This window comes from Pseudopodoces humilis, chromosome 21, assembly GCF_049639895.1.
Source record: "Pseudopodoces humilis isolate 2021_Gansu_Grassland_sample_001 chromosome 21, ASM4963989v1, whole genome shotgun sequence".
NCBI lineage: Eukaryota > Metazoa > Chordata > Aves > Passeriformes > Paridae > Pseudopodoces > Pseudopodoces humilis.
This window is the reverse complement of record NC_142220.1, coordinates 7,059,071-7,068,483: the sequence shown is the minus strand read 5'-3', so window position 1 is coordinate 7,068,483 and position 9,413 is coordinate 7,059,071. Positions and strand designations below refer to the sequence as shown.

The following is a 9,413-nucleotide window of genomic DNA, read 5'->3' as shown; positions in this document are numbered from 1 at the left end:
GTGTGAGTTCAAGTCTTGACCACTGCACCTGACTGTTTTTATGTGTCTGACCGTGCAGGCTCACAGTGCCAACACAAGGGCCCTCCCTGCAGAAACCTTCCTCCTGCTGTCAAATCTCAAATGTCTGTGGAAACCTGAAATCTTGTACTTGCTGTTTCTAACCTCTGCCAGATTCAAGAGCCTCTGGAAGCCAGCAGGCGCCAGACAGTGTTTTATACATAAGCAGAGCTCTGCTGACTTGTGTTTCATGCAGTGTTGAGTCTGCTGGGTACACACCCTGACATTGACCAGAAGGAGCTGGATTCCATCTTTCTCGATCTGTTTCTGACACCGCAGCAGTCCGATATGAATTTCTTTCTTGAGGAGAGTGCATGGAATTCATGCTGAGCTGTAAAACATGTTTTATTGCAGCTGATCCCAGGGTGAGACAGTTCACCCTGAACAGTCACAGGGAAAGCCAGAAGATGGGAGGGGGAGCTTTGCCTGCAGCTTTACTGGAGCACCTGAGCTTTAGTGTGCAGGAGCTGAAATCCTCCCTGACCTGATGCTTTTGTGCCAACCAGAGCCCCCCAAAAATGCATGAGATCGTTCAAGGGTCTCAGAAAGGGCCAAATCCTGTTCTCCAGAGGCTCTGGGAATGTCTCTGCATGGCCCCCACCAAAAGAGGCCTTTCTAGGCTTTGCTGTCAGCCTGTTGCTCCAGGAAAGATGTACCAGACCAGGGCTGGGGGGAAGATGCAGCCAGAGATGGGATGCAAAATATCATGCTTCCTCCTGGTCACTCCATTACCAGCACCAGTAGCTGACTGCATTGTTTCTACCCCAGGGATGCCCTGGCTGCATCTGGAGGAAGGAATGGGGGTAAGAGGCTGCTGGGGTCTGAGAACTGGGCTTGGTGATATCTGTGCAGTGAGGAGGAGCTGGAGATGGTGATTCCCTAGGGGAACAGGCAACTTCTGCTGCTCCCAGGTGGGAATCAAGACCCTAATTTCTCTGAGTTAGAGGGAAAGCTGAGCCACCTGGACCCTGTTCCCTAAATCCAACCTCCCACTCAGCCTAGCTCTAAGCATTCCCTCACTGTCTGCCTCTCCCCTGCACAGGGAATGAATGTGGGGAGACAGACCTGCTTTGGTAGCAGCAACACGTTTTTTCCACGTTTTTTGAGCCACCCCTTCCTCAGGATGGGAGCGGGGGAGCCTCCAGGCTGAGCTCGTGTCCAACACTGCAGCGCCAGGGGAGGGCTGCGTGTGCTCCTTGGCTTTTTATGGTAAGGAATGTGTTTGCAACATGTTAATTAAGAGCGACCATGGCAGCCAGCACAGTCTGACCCTCTCACAGATGAGCCCTTCACGCCCCTCTAAGAGCTGAGAATGAAACCTGGAGTCGTGCTGAGACCATGGCAAGGGGCCACAGATGGGGCTGAACACCCTCTGCTTCCCCTCTTTGCTTCCCCCAAGGCTCCTGTGGGGTTTGACACCATTCCCTCACCTCCCGTTCTGCCCTGACACAGGGAACCTGTGTCTGATTTCCAAGGTTTGGGGGCAGAGCCTCATTTTGATGTTTTTTTATTTTTTAGTGGCCATGCTGGGGGTGATGCCAGGGTCTGGGGGTGCTACCTGCTGCCTCCTCAGACTGGAGAGCAAATTTGTCAGAGTAAGTATTTGAAAACAAACCCACAAATCAAAATAACTTCTCTAACCCTAGTGATAAATCTCTTTGGAAAGCTCACACTTACTGAGGTTTCAGGCAAGAGTTTCTCATCACCTTGCCCACTCTTGGGCTTGATGGGAGCTCAGTTTAGCCTATTCATTTTTCACTTCCAGTTAAATATGCTTTTATTAAATTTTAACTAGAACATAGGGACTTGCAGTGCTCTTAATTTAAGATAAAACCTCCCAAGGGAATGGACCAGGAGCCCATTTCTCTCAGCTGGGAGCATGTTGAGTGTCAGCAGATCCTGATGCTCTTGTCTTTTCCATCTGGGCCTGATATGCTCTGTTATTTGAGGGGGAAAGTAGCTTCCCAATACGGCAGCAAAATCTTGTGTTTGTCCTTGGAGGGCTCATCAAGGCACGGGCTGGGTGTGAGGGCAATGGTTTCCTCCTCAGATGAGCAGGGACAGTGTCAGATAAGCAGGAGGGGGCTTTTATCTCTAATTCTGTATTAGCTGTAAACGGTGCAATGATCTCGCCCAGGCTTCAGTCTTACAGCCTGCAGACAAGTGAGAGCCGCTGGGTGAGGATCCATAAAATGAGGGGGGCTGTTAGGGATATGTCACAACACAGGGCCCTGACCTTGCTGTCTGACCATCACCAAGTCTCTCTCTGCTCCTGGAGAGGGTGAAAGCAGCCATGGTGCATGTCAGAGGGGATTTGGGGGTGCTGGAGGCAGCAGTGAGGTGCAGCCCCCCAGGCTGGGAGCTGTGCAGAGCCTGCCCCCAGCCCACTGTCGCCCTATGGGACCTCATTGCTGAACTGTGACCAGAAACAAGCAGGTGCCAGTGGTGCCCACGGCCACAGTGATGTTTTGGGCTGGCAGCTGAGTTAGGGCTATCCTGGGATGTTTCTTCAAAGTGGTCATGGGGTGGCTGGGTAGCTCTAGAGCAGCGAGCAGGGTATGGCAGGGTCAGCCTTGGGCTTAGGACGCTGTTGGAAGGGCTGGGGTAGGATGGATGGGGGCAGAATCAGTGTCTCTGACAGGGGAAATGTGGATATTGCATCCCCCTGCCATGCCAGCACAGGGACATGTGCCCTTGGGCAGTGCAGAGGTGGTGAGTCAAAATCTCCATCCCCAAGCTGAGCTGATAACTGCCCAGGAGAGTGGATTGGACCCCTCAGTGTGTGTGGGGTCCACTGGAGTCAGATCCTGTGGCTCTCCAAGCAGAGGTAGATGTGGGCACGAGGACAGTAAGGCTTTTAGCTGTGTTTGTGCAGCTGCTTCAGTGTTTTCCCTGGATGTGAAGGGTTGAGCAGGGAGATAAATGCAGATGTAATTAATGGAGCTGCTTATACGCTGCTCTCTGTGACTTATGCCGGGAACAGGACTAGACTAAATATCACTGTTACTGATAGGAGGAGGTGGCCAATTTATGGCCTTCTCTGTGGGAGAGGAAGATCCTGGTTATAATAACACTCAACAGGGGAAAAGAAATTATTTACAGTCAAAGGCTTCTCAAGAAAAAAAGGCCAAGCACTGGGGCTGAGTGGAAGAGGGCTGTGTGAGGACCAGAACCCCAGGGAAAGCCAAGGTCCGTGGACAGAAGTACCCATCGCAGTCCTGGGGAGCTCTGCTGTGGGGACTCACAACATTCTCTGCAGACAGAGCCTCTGTAATGGCAGTTTAGAGAGACATGGCCTTCGTGGGGGCTGTTGGGGTACACAGCTGGGAGTTGTAGGGATGCACAGCACAGCTCATCCCAGCTCCCCTGCACTTTCACCACCACCTCTGCCTGTGCTCTGCCACAGGGTTTTCAAAAGGGTGGCTTGATCCTAGTCTGGTGATGCTCTTCTGGCAAGGAAAAGGAAGGTGTTCACTTAAAGCTCTTAGCTGGTGGCAGTCACAGGGCTCAGGCACCCGTGGAGTCTTTGCAGGGTTAAGAGGTGGGAGTGTGAATCACAGCAGCCTCTTGAGGGCAGCTGCACTCAGCAGTGGTGTTCCTGTGCTGCAGTGCTCCCCTCCAGGGATGTGCTTGGGCATCACCCACATCCTCCATCCCCCCTCAGCTTCCCTGCATCCAGGTCCCACCACCCTCCAGCCTCTCCTTTGTTGCAGCTGTGGGGCTTCTCAAAGGAGCTGGACACGGCAGGTGGGATGGAGGAGCTTTATTGTGGCTTCCCTGGCTCGCTGGGCACCCCCAGCTCTCACACAGCCCTGACTGTCCTGCCTCAGGGAAGCAGTGTCAGTGCCCTGCTTGTCTCCTTGCCTGCTTGAGATGCTGAGCTGTCCCCAAGCTGTCCAAAGGCATTAAAATCCTTCCCCTACCATGGGTCCATGGCTGTGCTTCCCTGGCAAACAACCTCCCTCCCCTTGGTCCTCAGTGACCTTCTGTGCTTCACTCTGGATTTTCCTACCTGAGCTGGGTTTGTGCCCAGTGCTGCCCCAGGATGCAGCTCCTAAACTAGGACACAAACAATCCAAGACTTTCCAAATGTCCCTAAAAGTGCACCCATTAACTCCAGGTGCTGTGCTGGTCAGAGGGGCCAAAGCTTTCCACAGGGTCTGGGTGTAGATGCGATAGGAAGTTCGTCCATGACAGAGGAACAGGTGTTCACACATGGCAGTGGATTTTTGGGCTTGATCTCTCTGCTCTCAGCAAGTGCTTGGTGGAAGCAAATCCTGTCCTTGGTTGTTTATTGGCTGAGTTTGTATCAGCAGCATCACGGTTATGAAATCTGGATGTATTTGAATGAAAGGGGTTCAACTGGACCCATTTCAACCCAAAACGTAGCCCAGCCCCAGGCTTGCAATGCTGCAGGAGACTGCAAAGCCGTGGGGTGGGAGGAAGCTCTGCTAGCTGATGTTGAAGGTGACAGAGGAGCCATCTGCTCTCTGCTGCTGTCCCACCAGCTCTGCCTCCCCCCAGGGCTGTGCGGGGACCCTGCAGCGTGCGGCGGAGCGGCCGGGCAGGGCATCGCTCAGCTGGGTCACCTCACTGAGCTCTGCCTCCAGCGTGCTGACAGTGTTGGTGGCCTGGGCCACGTGCACCTTGTGCGCTGCCTTCTTGTGCAGGAGGCAGCTGAAGATCTTCTTGAAGCCCTTGCGGAAGTGTTTGGAGACCAGGGCGTAGACGATGGGGTTCACGCAGGAGTTGGCGTAGGAGATGACGTGCGAGAGGATGCGGAGCACGTACGTGGAGTGGTTGAGGGGGAAGTACCCGAACCACACGCAGAGGATGACCAGGTGATGGGGCAGCCAGCAGAGGCAGAACAGGATGGCGACAATGATGATCATCCTGGTGACCTTCCTCTTGGCCTTCTTGGACTCAGACATGTCTTGGAGAGGGTCCACGGACCGCCACAGGTAGCGAATAGTCCGCACGTAAGTGAGGCTCAGGATGAGCACGGGGATGATGTAGCTGAAGATGAAGGTGCAGATGTCCATGATCTTGCGCTGGGAGATCTCCCAGATGGGATGGCAGACGGTCAGGTTGGCCAGCTGGAACTCCTGGTAGTAGCTGAGGTAAGGGCCCGAGAAGATGAAGGAGAGCCCCCAGATGAGACAAATGGCCAGGAGGGCGTTCCTGGGTGTCCTCAGCTCCCTGGAGTGCAGGGGGTATCGTATGGCCAAATACCTGCATGGGAAAGGGAGAGAGACATGGCTGCAGTCCTGGGGAGGGCACAGAGACGGCATTGCCAGGAGCAGATTGGAGAAATGGATTTGAGCTTTCCAGGGCAGTTAGTAACACAACAGATTCCCTGGTGTTCCTTAGCACAAAGGATTGAGGAAGATTCTCTCTCTGCCCCTGCCCCTTCAGCTTCTGCTCTTAGCAGTGGTTGTGGGGACAATGGGGATGGTCCCATTCTGTCCCTCCTCTAATCCAGCAGACCCTCACTTGACCATCACTGTCTGGCACAGATTGGAGCAGTGAGGATACAAAAGCAAGAGCAAGTGCCCAGGATCCCCAGACACAGCATTCCTTGTACTGGCACATGTGAGAGCACATCCCCCCTTTCCAGTTCTGTAATTAGCTGGTCCCTTAATTGCAGCCAGATCTGAGGCTTGTGCAGGCCCTCCCCTGCTCAACACATCTGTTCCCTCTGCTCTGTGGGATACAGGGGGAGAGACAGCCCCTGGATGTGTTTTAGCTCCTGGGGGTGCTGGGATAGCAGGACACATCCAGCCAGGCTCCAGGGCCACCCAGGGGACAGGAATACGGGCTTCTCACATCCCATCTCACAGGTTTTGGGCACTGAGTGGAGCAGCACCAGGAGCTCCCAGGGTCATAACTCGCCAGCCCTTGCAGAGGCAGGGACTGAGGTAAAGCACAGGCAGGAGCAACAGGCTTCCCAGCAAAACCCACCCTGGAATGGGCTGGGATAATCACTGGGACAAGGGACTGCATCAGGACAGAAAGGGGTTTTTTGCTAATAGAAGAGGAGGGTGAGAAAATCAGTGTCTCGGCTCAAACATCCCAGTGCTTTTTCTCCTCAGGGTCTGCCTGCTTCACTGGGGATTGCTGGGAGGGTAGGGGCTCTCTCCGTGCATCCCAGGAAGAGCCAGAGCTGCACAGGGACTGAGCTTTGCTTCTTTCTCATTTTTCATCCTAACTTCACTGCCAGGGCCAGTGGATAAATCCCAGTCCTACAGCTTTGGGGTCTGAAAGCTTCCTCCATCTGGGCACTGGGGCCAGGGATCCCCATCCAGCCCTCTGCAGGACCTCATATTGGGTGGTTGCACTTCCTTGCACACATCAACTGGGAAATGCTCCTTGATTCCCCCAGAGATCACAGCAGTCAGAATTTAGCTCCAGGGGATTTTGTCCCCTCTCTGCCCCGGTGGGATCCAGAGGAAGGGGAGCCTCCCTCCCCCCCAATTCCCTTTCCTACCTGTCGAGGGAGACGGTGGCCAGGGTGAAGCTGCTGGCGTACATGGTGAGGTAGATGAAGAAGTGGACAGCCTTGCACATGAAGGGCCCAAACACCCATCCCTCCAGGGTGTAGATGGTGGCTTGGAAGGGGACGCAGAAGAGGATGAAGCAGAGGTCAGCCACTCCCAGGTTGAGGATGAAGAGGTTGGTGGTGTTCTTCACCTGCCCATTGTGCAGCAGCACGGCCAGGACCAGGCTGTTGCCCACCGTGCCCACGAGAAAGATGACGAGGTACACGAGTGGGATGATGACGGACTCGGGCTGCCAGCCCCCCCCAGAGCCCGCCAGCGAGCCGTTCATGGCCGGGAGTGCACGGACAGGGCCAGAGGGGGGAGCGGGCGTGGAGAAGGCACCGGCGGGGCACACAGGGTGACGGGGTGCACAGAGAAATCAGTGTGGGGTGTACCAGGGATTGCACGGGAACGGGGGTGCAGGGAGAGCGCGCTGGGCAGCGCGAAAGGGAGGAAAAGGGAAAGGGGGTGTAGGGAAAGGTCAGTGAGGAGAGCACCAGCGATGCAAAGGAAAGAGGTGGACAGGAAAAGAGGAGCGGTGGGGAGTGCAGTAGGGATGCAAGAGGGAAAGGGGGTGCACAGAGAGCACGCTGGGGGGAGCACAGAAGGGATGCACGGGAACAGGGGGTGCATAGGGAGCGTGCTGGGATCCCGGCGGGGATGCGGGGGAGCCGAGCGCCCTTCACCTCCTCCGGGTGTGCGGGAGCCCGCGGGCGCTCGGGGGGGCTCCGGCGGGGCGGCTCCGGCGCTCTCCGTGCGCCGGCGGGGCGGGGGGGCCCGGGGGGGTCCGGGGCGCGGCTCCCGCCCGGCCCCGCGCATCAGATCCCGACCCCGCTCCCCTCGGGGAAGCGCCCGGCAGAGGAGCTCGGGCCGGGTTTGCCCTGGGCTGGGGTAAAATGTCAGTGCTGTCACCCCCCCGGAGGGGCTGGGCACCCAAAAGGGAGCTGGGCACCCAAAGTGAGGCGTCTGCGGGGGTTTTCTTATCTCCTCCCCCTTCAGTAGTCATTGGAAAAGGGTTTGTTCTACCCCAGGGTCTCCAGGGCTGGTTTTTAGGAATGGGGGTCCTCTGAGAATGTGTCCACATTGTCCAGCGGGCAGCCAAATCCTCGCACCAAAACAGCCGAGGTGAGCGCAGTTTTCAGGAGAAACTGTATTTTTCCCCACGGCTGGGTGAGAAGCGTGATACATTGCAGCGGGAACAAATCTTTTTCATGCCGTGCCTTCTTTTCCTGCAAAATTGCCTTTTTGGTCCTGCACAGATGGAACTCTTGATTCCGGCCGGTGCAATCAGCTCTGCCAGGGCTCTTCGTCTGACCTCACCCCAGCCTACCTTGTTTTGCTCCTGTGGAGAGAGAAATATTTAATGCATCGACTACTCCTGTAACTCACTCCACAGCTTCTCAGTTCTCTTAATGGGCGTTCAGAGCTGAGCCTGTCGTGCTGGGAGCTCTGGGGACACTCACAGCCCTGTGATATTGCCACCACAGCACACGGAGCCCTTTTCACCCTCGGCTGCCCACAGGGAGCCCCACAAAACCAGCTCCCGTTTGGAGGAGGTGCGTGGGGAGGTGAACAGACCTCTTTGGTGTGAGGATGCTCCGTGTTCCTGATCCCACAGGGAAAAGCAGGCAATTCGGAGCAGCACAGCGGAAAATCGGCCGCCCCACAGGAGTGCGGAGCTGGGGAGAAAAAGCACAGCTCTGCCTTCTTCTCCTGATCCCAGGCTGGCCACACATCCTCAGGGAGCCATTCCCGTGCCACATCCCCAGCCACCAGCATGGAGATTGCTGGGATAACTCGTGGGGAAAGCCTGGCCCCAGGGAGGTTCTACCATGTGGGAATTGCCCCAGTTCCAGGAGGTTTCACCCTGTGGGACCTGCCCTGTATCCTCAGATACCACAGGGTGTTTGGGTGATGGTGCTGGTGGTGTCTTTGGTCTCACTGGAGCTTTGGTCAGCCTGCAGAGTGAGACTGTTAAAAAACAAAATGAGGGAAAACACTGTTTCTTCCCAAACATCAGTAAAACTCGAAAATAGCAGGATAAAAATAAATAGCAGCAAAATAAATTCTTGTCCTGAGACACAGATGGGTTATTTGGGCAGGGGTGCAGGAGGATGATCCAGATCCCCAAAAGCAAGATCCTCTGGCCAAAACCAATAGGAAAATGCACGCTGTGAGGCTCTCAGCCCTTGCAGGCTGACAGAGAGATGTGAGGGCCTGGAGCCTGTAACTCTGTGGATTTATTCTCTGCAGCAACCCCTGTGACACCAAAGGCAGCTCAGCCTTGCTGCAAGGCTCCTCTCAAGGCTCTGCTCCATGAGGGGCTGCAGGTTTGTGTGATCCTCCTGTCCCCCTGCCCTGGGAGAGAGCAGAGCTGCCTCTGCAGGAGGAATTTACACACCCAGGCGGTGGCTGATGGTTTTATCCTCCCATTTCCAGAATCCAGAGGAATCCAGAGGAGCAGCAAAGCTTTGTGTCAGTGTGAAAGAAAGGTGGTGTGGCAGAAATGTGCCTGTGCCACACGTGGTAGCTGTCCTGACACTGGAATAGGTCCTTTGGGGGTTTTTTTTGTGAGCCTGAGGTTGGGTGCTGCCGTGCCAGCCTAAGCCAAGCCTGTCTGAACCACCACAGCTGCAAGAGAGGAGCTGTTCTTTGTAAAATAGGCTTTAATTGCAGTGCCTGCTTAGTTCAGCATCATCCTGGAGCATGGTTTGGTTCAGATAGGGAACAAATCCCTGGGAGATGGATTTGGAGCCTGGAGCAGACAGTTTAAAAGATTTGCACAGAAAGCTGCAACTTGAGGACATGGTTGATTTT

General features: G+C 55.3%; 1 protein-coding gene across 1 annotated transcript; it reads right to left on the bottom strand.

Annotated features, from left to right (window-relative positions):
* Nucleotides 1–3,639: 3,639 nt before the first annotated feature.
* On the bottom strand, nt 3,640–7,144 carry GALR2 (galanin receptor 2). Its single transcript, XM_005526781.2, has 2 exons — nt 6,545–7,144; nt 3,640–5,289 (listed from the first exon to the last, which is right to left on the bottom strand). The coding sequence occupies exons 1-2, from the start codon at nt 6,883–6,885 to the stop codon at nt 4,509–4,511; spliced, it is 1,122 nt and encodes a 373-aa protein (XP_005526838.1). The 5' UTR covers nt 6,886–7,144; the 3' UTR covers nt 3,640–4,508.
* Nucleotides 7,145–9,413: the final 2,269 nt, after the last annotated feature.